Source organism: Panthera leo, chromosome E1, assembly GCF_018350215.1.
Source record: "Panthera leo isolate Ple1 chromosome E1, P.leo_Ple1_pat1.1, whole genome shotgun sequence".
In the NCBI taxonomy this organism is placed as follows: Eukaryota; Metazoa; Chordata; class Mammalia; order Carnivora; family Felidae; genus Panthera; species Panthera leo.
Genome location: NC_056692.1, coordinates 8,823,224 through 8,842,891, shown reverse-complemented (window position 1 = coordinate 8,842,891; position 19,668 = coordinate 8,823,224). Strand labels below are relative to the sequence as shown.

The 19,668-nt window shown below is 51.4% G+C and overlaps 1 protein-coding gene across 3 annotated transcripts in view; it reads left to right on the top strand.

Moving 5' to 3' along the window:
- Positions 1-14,902, top strand: part of CDRT4 (CMT1A duplicated region transcript 4) — a 32,211-nt gene extending 17,309 nt beyond the window's left edge. For all 3 annotated transcript variants that reach the window (XM_042916035.1, XM_042916036.1, XM_042916037.1), the window contains 3 exons: positions 11,191-11,268; positions 12,777-13,974; positions 14,619-14,902. In XM_042916035.1, coding sequence (XP_042771969.1) covers positions 11,191-11,268; positions 12,777-13,234 — 536 coding nt within the window. In that variant the 3' untranslated portion in view covers positions 13,235-13,974; positions 14,619-14,902. The remainder of the gene's footprint in view (positions 1-11,190; positions 11,269-12,776; positions 13,975-14,618) is intronic.
- The last annotated feature ends 4,766 nt before the right edge of the window (positions 14,903-19,668 follow it).

The following is a 19,668-nucleotide window of genomic DNA, read 5'->3' as shown; positions in this document are numbered from 1 at the left end:
GTCAAAAGGGAAGTGGGAGGGAAGGCAGCACGTATGTGTCATTCATGAGACGTTCGGAAACCACTGTTGACGATAAGGGTGACGGTACAAAGGGAAACCAGGGTTCCAGAAACTGAGGCTGTCGGTGGCTGAGGACAGAGGCTGGCAGCAACCAGGTGGGAAGGGGGTATGGTCTGATAGGATGAGCTTCAAAGGAGAGGGAGGAACATGGTCTGAGAATGGCGGTGGGGATTAAGGCGGATGAACACCCACCTCCGGGTCCAGAAACCTGCGGGTCACGACGGGAGAAACAGCCCTCCATTGAGAGGAGAGAGGGTCTATCCTTTGGTGGTGATTTGACAAAGCATTCTTGGCAGGAAGTCCCAGGGATGTATAGGGGTGGGGGCTTCTCCAAATTTCGGGTTCTGATCCTCAGCTTTTCGGGTTTTGAACACAATTTTATCCATTTCCTCAAGGCTCCAAATAAATCCCACACCTTTTGCTCCCTGGCAGTTCTCTTCCCGTAATGTGGTGGATGCCATTTGTAATAGGGTCATTTTTTTCCTTCTTTTAAGAGCACAGGGGAAGGGTAGGGTCTCTCCTTGGGAGGAGTTAGGAAAGGCTTCTCTGAATGGTTGAGCTGTGCTCTGGGTTTTGGGGGACATGCAGCCCATTAGAAGTGGGAAGTGAGGAGAAGGACTCAGGACATGCCCATGAGAAGGACCCACGCCCAGGGCTCGAGTGCGCAGGGGGACAGTCATGGTGACAGGAGCCCAGATTGGAAGGCGTTTCTGGGACTAGATTGTGGGGGGGGGGGTGCATTTTATCTCTAGGAAATAGGTAGCAAATACGTTTTGAACAGAAGCGTGACCTTCCCGAGACCGGGACCTTCTTGGTTTTTCTCTGATTAGAATGTCATGCCTGGCGTAGTGCTCGAACAAGCACTCAGTAAATATTTGTTGAATGGATGAATGGATGTATTGATCAATGATGCCTCTTGCAGCCGCCGAACGGAGGATGAGCCGGAGGGAAAGAGAATAGAGGTAGCAGGACGTATTTGGAGAACAGAGCCTGAATTTGGGGTGTGAGAGGGAAGGAGGAGTTGAGTTTCTACTTTGAGGGCACGCGATTTGACAGCTTCTTGATGGCTCAGGGACCTTATCGAGAGCATGTACGGTTTCTACTGGGAGTGATAATGCCCGGGATGGCCTCGTTACAGCCGGGGGCTGGAGTGGGGAGTTGGAACCGGTGACCCCTTCACTAAATGGCTCATTTAGTGAACTAAAAGCCCGTTGTGCTTTTCTAGAAAACCGGTTGGCTTTTTGAGGTTCTTTGGTTCCTTCAGCTGTCACCCAGGGTCCTGACAATTGGCTGGAGTAGTTTGTCCCTCCTCGTTTGGAGGTGGGGTGACATTCGTTGAGAGGCTTTCACTTGAGTCCTACGCCTTGAACTCTAGGCCCCGTACCTTGAAAGTTTAGAGCACTTGTCATTGATCTCACTGCTCTCTCCTTGCTGGCATACGTAGTCTTTTTTATTTTAAAAAAATGTTTATTTATTTTGAGAGAGGGAGAGAGTGAAAACACATGCCTGCGAGTGGGGGAGGAGCAGGGAGAGAAGGAGAGGGAGAATCCCCAGCCGGTTCCTTGCTGTCAGTGCAGAGCCCAATGCGGGGCTTGACCCCTCAAATTGTGAGATCACGACCTGAGCCTAAATCAAGAACTGGGCCCTCAACCGACTGAGCCACCCAGGCACCCCTAGTTCTCCGCTTTAAAGGACAGTGTCATCACTTATAGTGGCTAAAATTGGAAACATCTTAAAATCCCCAAATGCAGGCATGATTTTTTAAATGTTTATTTATTTTTGAGGGAGAGTGAGTATGAGAGAGGGGGCGGGGCAGAGAGAGAGGGGGACGCGGACTCTGAAGCTGGCTCCAGGCTCTGAGCGGTCAGCGCAGGGCCCGATGTGGGTCTCGAACCCACAAGCCATGAGAGACCACAAACCTGGGCTGAAGCTGGGTGCTCAACCGACTGAGCCACCCAGGCGCCCCAGATTCTGATGGGTTGTTAGGCGGCCTCTAACATAACTATGAGGAATCTCTAAGAACATGAGAAAATACAATCGGATGTTTGGGCAAAAATGATGGGTTCAGAAGGATACGGACATTTTGCGGCCACAATCACATAAGCCAGGAAGGAGAGCACGAAGATAAATGTTGTGTGATGGTGATGGGATTATGAGGTTCAAAAAAGAACCCTTTCCAAACTTTCTATAATGCGGATACGCAATTTCTGTTACGAGACCACATGGGAATAAATACAGCAAAATGCCACCGGCCGTCATCGACATGACTCATGCCTAGAATTGCTTTTCTAGGAAAGCTGATGATTTTTGTTCTGGTTCCTCCCCACAATCTGCTAGCGCAGGAGGGGGCTGGCCACGGTGTGGGAAGGAATTTGGGACCCTGCTAATCGGATAGAGCTGTCTTGGACCGGCGGCGGAATTAACCTCCTTCACCCCACTGGCCACAGCCCCCCCCAGACGTTTGAGAGCTTTGCTTTCATCGTGGTCGGGAGTTCTCTGTGACCCAAGAGTTGGGTGCGGGATGGATGGATTTGTTTACCTTCTGGTGGGAACGGGGATAACTGTGTCCTCCTGAGGACACGCGGGCGATAGGCTGGCGGAACAACTGAATCCCACGGAAGGCAGCTACCTTCGTGCTTTGCTTTGAGGCCACGCCTCAAATACAAGTCCCGTTCTTCAAGACAAACGCCGGCCTGGATTCCTAGTGCGTTGAGCATTTTAAAAGGGGGTGGCCTGGCCCATTGATTGAGGCCAGTCCTGGGAAATCCCTGCCTGTTTCCACTATGAGTTCGCTGGGTTCACAATGACCCCATTGTTCCGGGGAAGCGGGACTTCCTTCTTCTGATTGATTGAACATTGTGGGGCCACACATTGTCATAGTCCCGCTGCTCGCGAGCCGGCGGTCTGGCAGAGAGAGGGTCTCCGAGCACAAAATGCTGAGAGCCTTCCTTATCTGGTTTCCTGAATGTGAAGTTATAAGACTGTTTCTCGCTGCCTGTTTTTCCACATCTCTCCCACCTGTCTAGCCTATCCATTTACAAGTGTCCCCCAAGCGTCCACGGAAGGGAAAGGTTGAAAAGCTCTCTCCTCTGATGTTGCCTGTTTGGTTTGTTCTGGAAGTTTCGTTTTGAAATTTGGAACTTGATCTCCAGACAATAGGATCCCACGTGCTTTGTGCCTAATGGGCCTTCATGTGACATCATCTTAAAAGGGAATTCTAATATTTATGGTTGGCTATTCCTTGGGTAAATATGAAATTCAAATCCGTAGTTCTACCGGAACGACGTCACAACGCCCAACGCCCAATGCTTCTTCCGGTAGTGAATTTGTAAAGCGGTCGTTTAGCCAGCTCAACACTGTAGTTCGTATGCAGAAGACATACCGTTTGGAAACAGGCTTTAAGATTTGCATACTGGGGGCGCCTGGGTGGCTCAGTCGGTTAAGCGCCCGACTCCGGCTGAGGACGTGATCTCACGGTTCGTGGGTTCGAGCCCCGCGTCGGGCTCTGTGCTGATGGCTCAGAGCCTGGAGCCTACTTCTCATTCTGTGTCTCCCTCTCTATCGGCCCCTTCCCGGCTCACGCTGTCTCTCAAAAACAAATAAATGTAAAAAAAAAAAAAAAAGATTTGACTACTGGAAGAAGAATGTGGGCCCTGATCACATCAGTCAACATTTGAAAACACTGGAGGCTGGCATTTGAACCATGCCCATGATTTCCCTTGTCTTTCAAGACTCACCATAAACCTCTTCTCTTCTTGAATCTTGTTCCTTGACCTCCCTCCCCACCCGGCTGAGTTAGGAAGCTTGTGCTCTGTCTACTTCAAGGGGCCGTGAGTTCCTTGAACCAAGGCTGTGCCTCGTTCTGTTTTGTGTCTCCAGTACCCAGCACAATACTCGGTACACGGAGCTGCTCAGTAATCATCTGCAGAGCGGCTGCCGTGCCTCGCGTTGGCCTGTGTACAGGGAACTTCTCCGCTTTATTTTTCTTGACATAAAGACAACGTGGATTATTCTTGTTTGATTTGTTATTGGCCTTGGCAGAAAACAAATCTGCCTTGTGAGCCTTTGACATTGAGAAGGGTGGATCCCAAAGCAAGAGGTGAATGTGGAGAATCGGCCAGATGTTTGGGGTGAGCACAGAACTAACTCACAGGCATTACAAGTCTCGTGTTTGGAACTCAATGTTGAAGGCATGTGTGAGTGAATGAATGGATAGTCTATGGCCGTAGGTACTTGAACTTTGCTGCCACTCTGCGTCTCTCAAGGCACACACGTGACTGTAAGAGGAAATAGGTAGCGTACAGAAGCGTTTTCGAGAAGCAGTGTACCCCCTCCCACCCACCATAAACGATGAATCAGGAATGCCAGGTCTGTGTTAGAAGATGGGTATTTCTTTTCTTTTTTCTTTTCTTTTCTTTTCTTTTCTTTTCTTTTCTTTTCTTTTCTTTTCTTCTTTTTTTTAATTTTTAAAAAATGTTTATTTATTTTTGAAGGAGAGAGAGAGAGAGAGAGAGTGTGTGAGCAGGGGAGGGGCAGAGAAAGAGAGGGAGAGAGAGAATCCGAAGCAGGCGCCAGGCTCGGGGCCGTCGGCGCAGAGCCCAACGCGGGGCTCGAACTCACGGACCGCGAGATCACGACCTGAGCCGAAGTCGGACATAGCTAACAACTATGCCATCCACTGTGTGCAACTTAATAGGGTATAGTAATAGGCTCACTTCCCCTCTCTTTAGAGCGGAGTGTGTGTGTTTGGGGAGGGGCAGGGATGGGGGGGGGAAGGCGGCCAGCATATCGTTGCATAAGGAGATGGGGAGACCAGCTTGCTTCTCCCCACCCTCGCTCTCCTCTGGCTTAACGGTTCTGGGATTCCCCACACTCCCGGCCTCAGTGTTTCTAAAGACACATCAAACCCGTATGTTGTAGGTGCCCCCCTGGAGCCCATCAGGGAGAGGTGAGGCTATGGCAAGAGTTCCCGTAGCGTCCACAGGGAGGCAGGGTAGAGAGGTGGAGAGAGTCATGATGAGGCAGGGCTCCTGGGAAGCTCGTTGGGTGTGCACTGTATTTCCCTGGAACACAGGGGGTCAGAGCATGCACTTGGCCTGTAAGTTGGGGGGGGGGTGTTCTATGTGTCTCCCGGGAGGGCCACTTGGGACGCACTGCACCGGGAACATTTCTGCTGATCTTAGAGGTAAACCTTCCAAGATGCTAACAGCCTAAGTGGCAGCTTCCTCTTCAGCCAAAAGAAATGAAGAGTAGCCAGAAGGCAGAAAAGGAAACAGAGGGCAGGGGTGGATAGGCAAGGTCGGGGGGGATAACGCGCAGAGGTGAAACAAAACTCTGCATCCGCTTCCCGTTTGGGAAATTGTTCTCCTTCTGGGGCCAGACCAGACTCTGGGGTGTGGGGAGACAAGACGCCTGCAGACTGGAGCAGGGGAGAGAGGAAAGGGGCTGAACAAAGGAAAATAGGGCTAGTTCCCAACGGAGCGCAAGGCTCTCCCGTTGGCCTGTTCCTCTCCGTATGGACGCTTTTGGGGGACCAAGCCTCTGAGGCCGATTTCAGAGGAAGTGAGTCATTGAAGACCCGGCTATCCCTTGAGCAAGTTCACCCTTCCATTCTCTTATGTTATCACCGTCTATGGTGCTCCGGGTTCCAAAAGAAGGCTGGGGAAGGACGTTGCTTTGGAATCCACACCCATGTTCTCCTGGTAACTAGTTCCAGGACATGCTCTACCCAATGGATGGATGGATCCTTCCCTGGTCAGATGAGGTTAGGGGGTACTGCCTAACAATTCCCCCTTTTGGAGGGTGACAGAGCGAGGCAACATATTGAGAGGCTCTGAGAAGTGCTGTACTAAAGGCATTTGTTTAACAGCTCATTTTCCAAACTTCCCTGGCCGAGGGCAGGCTTGCTGTATTTATATTGCATAACAACATAGACCGCGTGAATGGTGTCCCCTGGATTAAATAATCTATGTGGGTTTACAGGGTGACCCTTGGCACGGACCTCCCCTGTCCCCTTTTTAAAAGAAAAAAAAAAATTTAATGTTTATTTCTGAGAAAGAGAAAGACAGAGCGAGAGCAGGGGAGGGGCAGAGAGAGAGGGAGACACAGAATCCGAGGCGGGCTCCAGGCTCCGAGCTGTCAGCGCAGAGCCCGACGCGGGGCTTGAACTCACAGACCGTGAGATCAGGACCGGAGCTGAGGTCGGACGCTCAACCGACTGAGCCACCCAGGCGCCCCGTTTCCCCCCTCTTTTAAGTAAGTAACATCAGTTAACATCTTGAGAGATTCTTGCTTTCTGTGGGACACGGTTTAGGAAACACTGGATTACGATAATGTTTTGATCATCGGGAGTGTGCGAATGGCTTCGCCTCCACAGCATTAGCGGGCTAGAAAGTCTGAGCGGAGTTGACTGGTATCAATGCGCGTATCTCTCAGTCCTGCCTGGAATCCACAAAATCCCTTTGGAAGATGGTTTCCTGAGATAAGGATGCGGCTTGTGGCCGCAGACAGAGGGTGAGATTAGCTTTTCGTGAGATTACCACCCGCAGCCACGGTTTTCTTAGCTCAGTACTTTAAGGCTCTGGCTGTCCTTTGATCGAAGTAAATTCTCGTATTGGCAGGTGGTAATGGAAATGTACTAGGGTCCTTTTAAATGTTTAAAGGCCACTGACATTCGGTACTATATATATATGGATCCATATCTATTCATGAATGCATCAATGAAAATATGTCTTAAAACAACGAAAGGGCTGAATGATGCCCCTGATCTGTTTCCTAATAAGGCTAAGTTTCCTAAGTGGCTAATACCCTCTAAATCTTCAGTGTTTTTTTGACTTGGTCTCTAAAAATGGTGGTTCCCAAACCTTGCAGTACATTAGAACCAAGCTTTCGAATTCTCATGGTTGTATTGCGTCTCATTCCGACTAAATCACAATGCTGCCAGGCATAGGACTTTTTTTTTTTTTTTTTAATGTTTATTTCTCTTTGAGAGAGAAAGACAGAGCCTGAGCGGGGAAGGGGCAGAGAGAGAGAGAGAGGGAGGCACAGAATCTGAAACCGGCTCCAGGCTCTGAGCTGTCAGCAGAGAGAGCCTGACGCGGGGCTCGAACTCGGAAACGGCGAGATCGTGACCTGAGCTGAAGTCGGTCGCCCAACCGACTGAGCCACCCAGGTGCCTCCTGGCATATGAATTTGTAAAAGATCCCCGGTAATTCCGATGGGCAGCAAAGGTGGAGGACTGATGACTTGGAAACCCTTTAAGCTGCAGACAGCTTATTATAACATCCATACCTCCGTAAGAGAAATAAGACAGGAATTCACATTCATCTCCTAAGTTGAGATAATGGAGGTCCTAAGACCATGTCAAGGAACGTGACCAAGGTCACAGATTTGTGTCTGATTCCAGGCAAGTGTCTGGAGGCCCTTCAGGCAAGGCTGGCCGAGGCCAGCATATCGGGCAAGATTCTGGAAATGGTAGGACAAGAGATTGGGTTCGGGTGGGAGGAGATGGGCTTGGAAACCCAGTGGACTGAACACAGGCCTTTGTGCCTAGAGGAGAAACAAGAAAAGCACTTCAATGTTATGCCTCCTGCCCCTCCCATCAATGCTGTTTCTGTCTGTAGCCTGCTGGTTTGCATTTCGTTTATAGGGAGACAAAATGGAACCTTTGTGCCGGAGTCGAAGGAGATTGTAAAAGCCCACAGCTTGTCTTCAGACTTAATGTCAACTATGTGTGTCTTTTATTTTCAGACAAACAAGTCCTCACCATGAGTTCTGAGGCCGTCTCAAACACTCCCTGCCTTGGCCTTGTAGCGTCCTGGTTCTTGCATCAACAAGTATGACAAAAACCCACCATTCTGGAGAACCTGTGTGTCAGCCACGGTGGGCTGCCCTTGGGGTCCGGGGACATAGGGCGGGAGGGCTTGAGCAAGGTGTTGGGCGAAACGAATGCACGCTGGTGTCGACACGAGCGATTCCCTGAGAACCGAGCTTCTTTGAGGCCTCGGGGGTTTCTTCACTAGAAACACAGAACCGAGGATGGAAGGCATTCTCCGCAAGTCCCCGGATATCGCGAACTCACGACATCTCCCTAATGTTTCCCAGACGTGTCCCATTTCTCAAAACGTTTCAATCTGGCACGATTGATTAACCCTAGCGTGCGTATGGGGCGGGGTACAAACACATTTCTAACAGTTCTGTAGACAAGGGGATAAGTCAAGAAATCTCTTTCCTTGGAGGGGAACAGGCGTGGGCCGGGTGATCGCTGGGGCGACACCCTCTACATTACTGGGGACTTGGGATGGGTGACCCACAGTTCTGAGATCCATGGTGGGTCTCAGAAGGACAGATGAGTTGCTCCAACTGTCTTGTTTTTTGTCATTTATTATTACACAAAGCCTTAGGTTAGAGGTCTATGTGAACGAGTTGTTTCTTCTGTGACCTCAGAAAAACGATACTGTGACTTCTCCTAACAATGTGTCGTCATGGGGATGCCTGGGTGGCTCAGTCGTTTGAGTCCGACTCTTGATTTCGGCTCAGGTCATGATCTCATGGTTGTGAGATCGAGCGCTGTGTCGGGCTCTGCACGGACAGCATGGACCCTGCTTGGGATTCTCTGTCTCTCTCTCTCTCTCTTCCCCTCCCCCCACCCCCTCAATAAATAAATAAATAAATGTGTACAGATGCATATACGATTAAATGTCACTTATTCTTAGGTAGTTTTCACTTTTCTTGTTGCTATGGGGAATACAGTTTCATATTTTGAGCTTTGTATATGAAGGGAAGCGATTTTTAATTTCTGTAATAAAAAATACTTTATTCTCTTGGTTTTTAAAAAGTTGTATCATCTACAAACGATGGTAACTGTCTTTTCTCACAGGTAGGCATGCTTCTAATTTCTTTTTCAGGCGTTAGGCTAACAGCTACCACTTTTATTTATTTATTTATTTATTACATTTTTTTAAATTTATTTTTGAGAGACAGAACACAAGTCGGGGAGAGGCAGAGAGAGAGAGGGAGACGCAAAATCCAAAGCAGGCTCCAGGCTGTCCTCACAGAGCCCGACGCGGGGCTCGAACTCCCGAACCGCGAGATCATGACCTGAGCCAAAGTCGGACGCTTCACAGACTGAGCCACTCGGGCACCCCAACAGCTACGACTTCTAGAACAATGTTAAACAAAAGCGACACATGGGACAACACAAGAATGCCCTGTACTGTGAAATGTGGTATTGGCTATTGGGCAGATTTTTGACAATCGTATCGAGAAAACATTGCTCTTGTAGTAAGAGTATTTTTAAACATCAATAGTGACTATTGAAAGGACGTGGCTTTTAAAACACATTAATGGGGGCATCTGGGTGGCTCAGTGGGTTGAGCATCCGACTCTTGATTTTGGTCATGATCTCAGTTTGTGAGACTGAGCCCTGAGTCGAACTCTGCACTGACCGCAGGGCACCTGCTTGGGATCCTCTCCCTCCCTCTCTCTCTCTGCCCCTCCTCTGCCCTCTCCCTCTCTCTCAAAATAAGTAAGACAAACTTAAAGAATGTGTTGTCATGAAAGATCGCCACTAAGACAGAACAGTGGGGCCTCTGTAAAGCCTGGATCTGAGCCGATTTGACAGAAAGTAGCTTTTTTTTTTTTTTTTAGAGTATGAATAAATGTCTAGAATGCGATCCTTTGTTAGGTGTGTAATAATAAAATGCTGACATTGGGAATAACTTACTTTAGAACTATAGTGGGATTTAAGGTTGCCCCCATCAATAACGCATTTACTTGCATACCACAATGGTTCCTTGGCTAGGAGAATAAAGGGGGCGGAAAACCTGGAGATTTGCTTCTCTCGGGGGAGCGTTTCACACACAGCAGGGCAGCCCCTACAGATGTTGCAGCTGAAAGAAAGATATAGAACCATTAGTCCATCTAAAGCAGCTCTACTCAGTGTGTGGTCCTCAGACCAGCACTGTCCCCTGGGATCTTCTTGGCAAATGCAAATTCTCGGGTCCCCAAAGCAGACCTACTGAACCAGAATCATAGGGTGCCCCCCCACCCCCGCACCCCGACGCTGTGTTTTAACAATCTCTCCCGGCAGTGTCAGCCTTCACTGAGGTTTGAGAAGCCCTGCTCTAGGCTGATGGTTCCCATAGTGTGGTCGCCTGACCGCTGGCACGAGCATCACCCGAAAGCTTGTTCAAAAGCCTCTGAGACTTTTCCCACAGCAGAAATGCTCCATGGCGTTTCAGACGTTCAAGTTCAGATGTTCAAGGACCCCAGAGATGCACAGCCCTGAGTGTACCAGATAACGAATTCTTGGATAAAAATTCTCCGATGCGCGTGTTTCCAGTCTTAGCACTAACTAGAAGGGAACTACCAAGCTCTCCCGGACCTGTTTCCTGTCACTAGGTAGTTAACGATAAAACCTTACAAACCGTCCGCATCTCCCGCCCCGCCTCTGGTTTAGGACGCTGGTTGTCGAATCTGGAGCTCCGGTGGGGAGTGCTCAACACTGCGTTCTTTTCTTTTCTTTTTAAAAAAAATGTTAACGTTTACTTTGGAGACAGCGACAGACTGTGAGCGGAGGAGGGGCAGAGGGAAGGGGAGACACAGAATCCGAAGCAGGCTCCGGGCTCCGAGCTGTCAGCACAGAGCCCGACGCGGGGCTCGAACTCACGAATCGTGAGATCGTGGCCTGAGCCGAAGTCGGACGCTCCACCAACGGAGCCACCCAGGTGCCCCTCAACACTTGTGTCCCAACCAGCCCTTCATACAGAGGCAGCCGTCCTCCAGTTCGAGAACCACTAGACCACAGGTCCCATCAAACTACCCACACGCGTGGCCTCATAGAGCATTGAGACTTCTCTATTTCAGCCTGTACTTGGGGCACCTGCGTCTTGACTCTGGGCTGTAGCCCGTGTCTGCCCCTCCCTCTCCTCTGTGCTGGCTGAGAAGTGTAGCCAGGAGGTGGAAATTCGGCCCAGTAACAGCACAATGGGACTCTGGTAGCAAAGATGATGTCTACTGGGACTTCCCGAGCTGAGCTCCCCTGCCCTCTCCCTCGCTCCACGGGAGACCTGTCCTCTTCTTGAAGATCACCCTGTGGTAACCCTGGCTAACAAGTGTGTTTTCCCGAAGGTATCTGGGCCTTGAATGTGAAGAAGAACTCTTTAATGATGGAGATGATTGAAGCAAGAAAGGCGAAGAGACACAAAGGTAGGGCTTGGGGCTTAGCAACGGGAGCTCCTGCTGCAGGGCTGGTCGAAGCTTCCAGACCTGGGGAGGGAAGGCAAAGGGGTGGGGCTCCGGGTGGCGGCTCCTGTTATACGCGTAGAAGAGTATAGCCGCGGAGGACTGTGGTTCATCATGACCTTCGCCTCTGCCAGAGACAAGCAAACGCCTCGGCCCGCAAGCTCGTTGCATTCTTTAATAAAAATATTTTATTTTGAAGCAATCTCCGTACCCCCACACGGAGCGCAAACTCATGACCAAGGGTCATGACCCAAGGCTCATGACCCAAGGGTAGCCTGCTCTACTGACTGAGCCAGCCAGGTGGCCCGAGACCTTTGCATTTTGCGTTTGCTTTGAGGGCACAGAAATGAGCCGTCGAGTCTATACTTGGAAGCTTGGGTGTGCGTGTTTTGTTTTGTTTTGTTTTGTTTTTGGCGAAAGGTGATGTTGCATGTCTTGCCTTCCTTGGGCCGAATAATACACAGTTCTTGCAGGGGAATGAAACCTTCCACAATCCGTTCTTTATTGACAGAGCTGCTCCTAAACGAGCTCCAGCTCAGGAAACGTCCGCCAGGCAGCCTGGGAATAACTGTCGAATCTGCATTTTCTCTGGTTATCCCCACGGCTAGTGTTTGATTTTTGTTTTTTTGTTTTTTTTTTTCACTGAATTTAGGTTGGACACGGCGAGACCAACCTTTTAACTTCCTTGCCTTCCCCAACCCCCAAAGGAACGGGCTGTTTGGTACACTAATGAACAGACTTTCTAGTAAAGCCTCCCTAACCCCAAATGCTCAGAACCTCTGGCCAGCGAAAAGCTTGAGGATTTTTGATCTCCTTAGATTTGAGTTCAACGCCCCCCATTTGCCAGTTGTGCAAGCTAATCCGCTTCAGTAAAAGCTTTACATAACCTATTTCTTGTAACCCGCAAGAAGGCTCTATGAGATCAAATCTTGCTCTGCCCACGATTTGACCCAGGAGGCAGCTACGGTTTAGAAGGGCTACTGGGCTTGCTCGAGGTTCGCGGTGATCTCGCAGGTAGAGAAGGAATTTGGACTCAACCGGTCTAATTGCAGAGCCCGTGTGTCTCAGGGCTGAACTATCGCGCGAACCTGTTCCAAGCCCTTCAAACGTATCGTTAGCTAATCCTTACAATTGCCTTCCGGTAACCAATTTTATCGGTGAAAAAAACATTAGACGGTCAGAGCGCCCACAATTTGACGTTCTGCGAAGGTCTGAGGCTGAGCCTGCCAGCCTCCCAAGGTCCCCGCCTTTTACCACCACGCTGTTCTTCAGCTGGTAGACACTCTGGAATGTCACTCTGTCTCCCATCTTTGGATTCGCTCTTATCCCCGCTGAATACAAGGGGTGTAAGGGCCGTTAGGCACGATGGGGGAAACGTTCAAAACGTGGTTCCAAGACCCTCCGATTCGTTGAAGAACTGGTCTGTGGTACCCGAGTGCCTCTAAATCACCCGTGTTTCTCTTTACTGGTAGAACTCACAGAGAACATCGGGCTTCCCCTGAGTCTGCTTGAAAAGCACAGCCCGTGGCCAGCCTATGTCACCTACACGTCCCCGATGGTAGAAAAACTCATTGAGAAGAGCAAAGCCAGGGACCTGGGTTCTATGCAAGCACTTGAAGAAAGCCAGCGGGCCTCAAGGCAGAGCCAACCTTCCGGCATCGCGCAGCTGAAAAGGAGAAAGTCATCTAAGTCCTCCGGAGACACGCTGTCCAAGGACAGGAGGTCAGAGACCATGTTATCGGTATGGAGCACGTGTTCGGTGACGAGCCTGGGGCCCGCCGTCATGCCTGAACCGATACGCTTTCATACGGAGTCCAGAGAAAACCCCACTGCAAACTATAACAAGATCATCTTCTCTCGAAAACCTATGATGAGGATCTTTCCATACAGCTCACTTCTAGCCAACAAGGAGACACATTCGAATATTTAGCAGGGAATCCCTGCAACCACCCACCCCCCTCCCTTCCCAAGACGGTGCAGCAACGAAGCTCCATTTGTCACCAGTTTTGCTACGTCCTCTGAATGTGAACTTGCCCCTGCTTGTGCAGAGGTTGGCCGGAGACAAACCAGATCAGAATGTGGGCCGTGGGTGGGGGGTGGGGGGTGGGGGAACCCTCTCCAGCGTCACCATCTGGTAGGGATGGGAAGTGCCATGTTCTAGTTCCTGCCGTAGATGCTTAGAACCTAACTGAGGGTGAATCAGTCCTGGTCTAGGCAGGAGACCGAAATCACCCCGGTTGTGATGCCAGCGATAATGTAATGTAGAGAATTACTAACCAGGTGGCTGGAAAAGGCAGGGGGGAGGCCACACAGGTATTAGGGGCGGTAGCACCTGTAGGAAGCAGTTTTCACAAGGCTGCACGAGGGAAGATATCGGACTTGTTAAAGTTAGGCACTTGGAGAAGGGGTATGCGGGCTGGATCTCAGATTTCTGAGATGCGGGGGACAGGGGTGCTCCTCAGCAGGTTCTCGGGGTCTCTGAGCTCGGAGAAAAGTTCCTGCGGGGCCGGTACCTCTGAATCTGAGGAGGAGAAGGTCTCTGGCTGAGGCGGGCTCCGTGGTTGCTGAGAAAACCAAAACGCCGGAGTCCGATGCTTCTGGAAGGGATTGACCCTGCCTGAGTGAACAACAAGCACTGCGAGTGGAAACAGGGACAGGAAGCCAATAGAGGTAAACGGGAAGAAGACCTGGAGAGAGCTTCTCCCTCCTTTTCCAGCTTCGTGCCCCCTCTCCCCAGTCCCCCCGATGGGCAGAACCTATCAGAGAAGAGAGCAGGCGTGCGGTCTGCAGAATCCCAACCCCAGCCTCTCCCAGCAAAGTATAAAAGGACAGACTTGAGGCCAAGAGAATGTTAGCTTCAAAAGTAACATGGCGGGGTTCTGAGTGATTCCACCTTGCTGCACCTGGCCCCCGAACTTGGCATTGGGATTGTTTTCCCCCGAGGGTTTACAAAGTGGCCGTGGGGACGTGAGTGTCCCCTGTTGAACCATGGAAGAGTTTTCTCTCCCGTATTTCTCCAAGGCTTGCCTTGTGGAGCCGAGCTGGCAGGGGAGAAATTCCTGGCCGGACCTTCAGCTGTCATTTGTCAGACCACACTTAAAATTGGTCCCCCCCCCCACCCCCCCGTGCTTTGAGCAGTTCCCAAGAGGCCCCAGGGCAACTGATGTTAAACTGAGTCTCGAGGCAGTCAGGCCTTGTCTTTAGATTCAAGGGGGATCTTGTCAAGAGAGGGAGACCTAGCTGATCTTAACCTTTGGGGTTTGTCTGTTGAGCATGGCTCCCCTGATCGCTCGTCTCTTCTTTGACCTCTATAGTCACATCTGTGAAGCAATGAACACCCACCTCGCTTCCCTCAGCAGAGGCGTAGAGGATGTGATGTGCAAGTCGCTATGAGGGCCATTCGAAGAAGTTGGATTTGCCATCCACGTGGCCACTCTCTGCATACACGAATCGTGCAGAAACGTCGGCACTCACCTCTGGCTGCTGTGAGTGGTGTTGGGAAAGCTGCACAAATGAGGAGCTCCGGACCGATTCCTGGGGTATCCGACCTTGGCCAGAACCAACTCTTGTTGCACAAATATAGGTGGTTTCCAGCTGAGTGACTGCATTTTGTATCCACGGGTCATTTATAGACGTGGAGGCAGGTGATACATTTCTCCAACGAGACTTACTATTTCTTCTATCCTTTGACGGGAATTTATAGCCAGAACATATCTGGAGTGTCTTTGGGAGCGTATTTACCCATCCTGGGAGCACCAGGCATGTCTCTCGGGTTCTCGTGGGCGAAGCTAGTCCCACCAAATGTCTAACATGGAGCGTGAGAGTTGATGGAGATTTGGGATTATTTCTTCCAATCCCTTTGAGGGCCGAGCGGTTACGGTTTGAGACAAAGCTCTTTAGGTCTTAAATACTTTTTACAAACGTGTCTGTATGCTCTCTAAATTAAAATGGTTGTCTTTCTTTTTTAGACAGATAACATCGTTTAGGTTAAGGTAATTCTCAGCCCGTTGTAACAACACAAACACGAGCGGAAGGACATTGACGCCTTAGGTCGTCATGAAAATTGCTTGTGTCTGTGACTACAGCCCAGACACGCTGCCCCAACCCCCCAGCCCGAGGCAATTGTAAGAAAGAACAGGTCTAATTCTTTTTTGAAGCGGGTGGTCTGTGTTCGGGCCCAAGCCGGGGTTCACGGGCCCAGCCACCGTGGGGGTTTGACCGGCTAGGACCACGTTTGGGACTGAGGAGGCTTCGGGGAAGAAGCCGTGTTCGGACGAGACCAGCTGGACCCAGCAGTGAAGCCTTGGTCACTGGGGGAGGGGGAAGGGGATCCTGAATGATCTGTGGAGTCTGTTGTTTAGATTTGCAATTTGGTCCAGACCTCCCTGCGCGCGATGGAGGTGGAGGCCCATGAGTCGCACCGTTAAAAGGCTCTTTTGCTAAAACCCGAGAAAGCCCCAGAATATGCACGAAAAGGGGGAGGAGAGCTTCTGGATTTCACAGCACACCAGCACGCAGGGTCCTGGGTCTGGCCGGGGTCGGCGGATTGCTTGGTGGGAAAGCTTTGTGCGTAAAAACTTAGAGACAGAGCAGGCGTGAAGCCCTTCTGGTGTTGGGGGCGGGGGGCATGGAAAGAAATGGGGATTCTTCCTAGTGTAACCTCATCAGCCTGTTCAAGCTGGAGGGGTCTGGGCCATCTCCAGTTCCTCCAAGCGTGTTGAACTTCCGTCGCCCGGAGGGAACTAGCTCTCTCTGACGTTTCCCAGACCACAGCCTCTTCCAGTTTATCTCCTCAGCATCTGGAATGTTCCGTCTGGCAGGGGAGCGGCTTCTCTCGGTCTCCCTGCTGTAGTAGGTTTAGGAAACCTAAACCCTGGCCCTTCCGGGTTGCTCTGTCACCAAGGCCTCGTTCTGACACATACCGGGGAGCTGTTTTTGAACAAAAATCTTGGGCTCCTGCACACGGCGATGGTATGTATCCATTCGCAAGTTCTAACGTTGCTGTTTCAACGGTTTAACCTGGGCTGCTGGTCGTTTTCACTCTGGCGGGTCCGTACGGGCCTCAAAAGGTCCCACGTTCTGCAGTGTCTCAGCCGGGGCCCCAGAGCACGTCTTGAAGATCAGGCTACTTGCCAGATGAGATGCCCTGAAGGAGGTGACTGCGGAAACCCGCTATGCAGGTACATGCAAGCCAGATGTTTGGGGGTAGTTTGGGAGCTGTCTGCCTGGGACAGGAGGCCTGGAATTATGGATCTCAAGAATTAGGGACCTTAGTAACAGTGCATGGGACTAACACAGCACGAACCGTTTTCTTTTCTCGACCCGAGGTCCTTATGCGGGAGACAACGACTTTCACGGTGGTCCCCTTGGCCATTCTGCTAGGACAGGGAGAACAAAACGGGTACCCTGAGGTAGGGCTTTTGACCCCTGGGCTTTGCTAAGGGTCTTCGGAGGAAGCCGACAAGTTCCCCGGAGCAGGGAATCCGGCACAGGAATCCCCATCAGGGACTGAAGGTGCGAGAGAAAACCTCAAGCGGGCGTCCCGGGCCTGTGACTTCCCCCCACCGGCGACAGAGGCGGTGAAAAGATCCCCAAAGTGCTTTTGGTGAGGTGTGTGTGTGTGCAAATGTTTGCATCTAGACCGTGTGGCTCTCTTCAGCCTTGGCTGAGTCATTCGTTCCTAGAAGCTCTTTGGTATCCCCACCCTTCTCGAGTGACCGCACATTTTCAGAGGCCGCGCTTCATCGGGGCCAGATAAGAGAGGACCGAACGAGAGATCGGAGGCGGGGAGTGCACGGGGACAGGGGATCTGCTGTGATCCGATGCGGTCAGAGCCCGACTGAAGCTCAGGCCTGGGTTTATGTTCATCCAGTAATCAGGAAACCCTTTCTCTGCCTCCTTCACCACTCCTCCCCCATCCCAACCTCTTACCGGGGACCCCGAGCCTCAGCCAGCTACCGAGGTCACACGGCAGTGTCCCAAACCTGTCGGGTAATGGCTGGGCCAGGCCTGTTCCTGGACGGAGCGTGTACGTGAGTTTTCTCTGGGGCTTTGCTGATAGGCGGCATGCAGGAACACCTCAATTGTAGGTGGAACCCATGCTACCCCATGCTCTGTGCCTTGATCCTGACCATGACCCGATTTGCATACGGCACAGGGCAGAGTAAACAGTGGCAGGAAAAAGATATTGGAAGACTTGGGGTCGAGACCCCTATCTCTCCTTCCGGGCTCTGTATCCCAGGGGAAATAAAAATTGCTATTCCCCCCCTCCCCCACCGCCCCGCCCCCCCAGGCCCCTCTAGGAAGAGCTTCCGGCTGGGGGGGGCCCAGCACGTCTCACATCAACTCACTTCCTTCCTAGAGCCTGCTTGGGATTCTCTCTCTCCCTCCCTCTCTGCCCCTCCCGGCTCGTGAGCATGCTCTCTTTCTCTTGCAAAATAAATAAATAAACTTTAAAAATTATGTAAAAAGAGGGGCGCCTGGGTGGCTCAGTCGGTGAAGCGTCCGACTTCGGCTCGGGTCACGATCTCGCGGCCCGTGAGTTCGAGCCCCGCGTCGGGCTCTGGGCTGACGGCTCGGAGCCTGGAGCCTGCTTCGGATTCTGTGTCTCCCTCTCTCTCTGCCCCTCCCCCGTTCATGCTCTGTCTCTCTCTGTCTCAAAAATAAATAAAACATTAAAAAAATTTAAAAAAAATTATGTAAAAAGATAAAGTTCTTTCTAGTGCCGATAGCATGGTTCACACTGAGGCTCCCGATGTGTTCTCTCCGGTGTCATGGAAAAGGGATTACGGCAAGAGGCAGGATTAATATCAGGACAGCTGCTCATAAAAAAAAAAAAAAAAAAAAAAAAAAGTGAGGTCATGGCAAATTTGGGGCCAAGCTGAAATTTTTTTAGTGGCCTGGTGAGTTTCTCGAACTTTGCAGATCTGCCTTTAGTTTATGCTTGGCCCCGACTTTTGTGTTTGTTTTTGTCGCACCATGGAGCCGTCCTCTAGCTCGGGCGTGCTTTGGGTTAGGGCCTCTCCCTCGCGACCCCTTACAACAGCACGGGGCAGTGTCTCACTTGCACACTGCTCGTTCTACGACACTCCCTGCCTGCCCGCCTTTCTGTCCTGGAGGCCTGGGCTGGGCAGCTTCAAAGGAGACCTCGGGGCCCCCTTGCTGTCCCCACCAGACCTCGGGCAGGCCTCCGGCGTTGGCCCCCGGCCCGCTGAGCCCGAATGCAACTTCCCCAGGTCTCCAGAGCAAGAAGATGAATTCTGCCTTTCTGCTTCTTGTCCCTGACAGACGGCCCTGCTTCCCACCAGCGTTTCCAGGCGTTTGTAGGCCCCTTTGTGGACTTGGGGCAAAGGGTGCATTTGGAGCCGGGGAGAAAGCTGTGTGCGGTCTCATGGTTCCCCCTGCTCGACATTGGCCTTCCTCTATCTCCTTCCTGCATCTGTCGCACCCGCGGAGCGCCTCCCCCTCTCCACCTCTTCCTCCCTCTTTCTTCCCTTCCTTTTGACCTCGTTATCTATCTAATAGTTTGTTGTCATTTCAAAGTCAGATGAGGCTTGTTTGCAGTGGTTCGGACTCCCGGAGGTGTGAGTGCCCAAGATGACCTTGACCTTGTAAACTTCAGGAGAGGCACGTCCCTTTCACGTTCAGACACCAAGAGTCTGAGCCTCCAACCCGAGGACAGTGGGAGGTTCCCAGCTACTCTGAGGGCAGCCCGGAGGAATGCTTGCATATTCCACAAGAACTTCCTCATGGCCACCTGTCACCCTGGCCATCCGTCTCCCCCCAGAAGCACTGCTTCAAGGTCCTGGGTCCCTGCTGTCTTGCTTCTCCCCAGCCGAGCCTTTGGGGACCCCTGAAGCCTCCTGAGGCCCAGCCTGTAACTTCTCTGAAGACTCAGGATCCCAGACGCACAACCAAATAAATAATAATTGCTTCGAGGAGCGTCTACTTTGGGAGGCCTACAAGCCTCGATCCGATTTCTGTTCCCTGGTGAGGGCCCCCTCGACCTCCAGCACGGATCTCAGTGCCTCTCCATTGGGTCAGAATCCAGACCCAATTCGACCTTATTCCTGGAGATACTGGAACCACCTACACCTTACTTTCTGCAGTCAATAGCTGCCTTCTGTTCTTTTCTTCTTCCTCTCCCCCTCCTCCTCCTCTTCCTCCTCCTTTTTGAGACAGAGTCAGAGAGGGGCAGAGAGAGAAGAGAGAGAATCCCAAGCAGGCTCCACACCGAATATGGAGCCTGACGCGGGGCTCGATCTTACAACGGTGAGATCATGACCTGAGCCGAAATCAAGAGTTGGACGCTTGGGGCGCCTGGGTGGCTCAGTCAGTTGAGCATCCGACTTCAGGTCAGGTCAT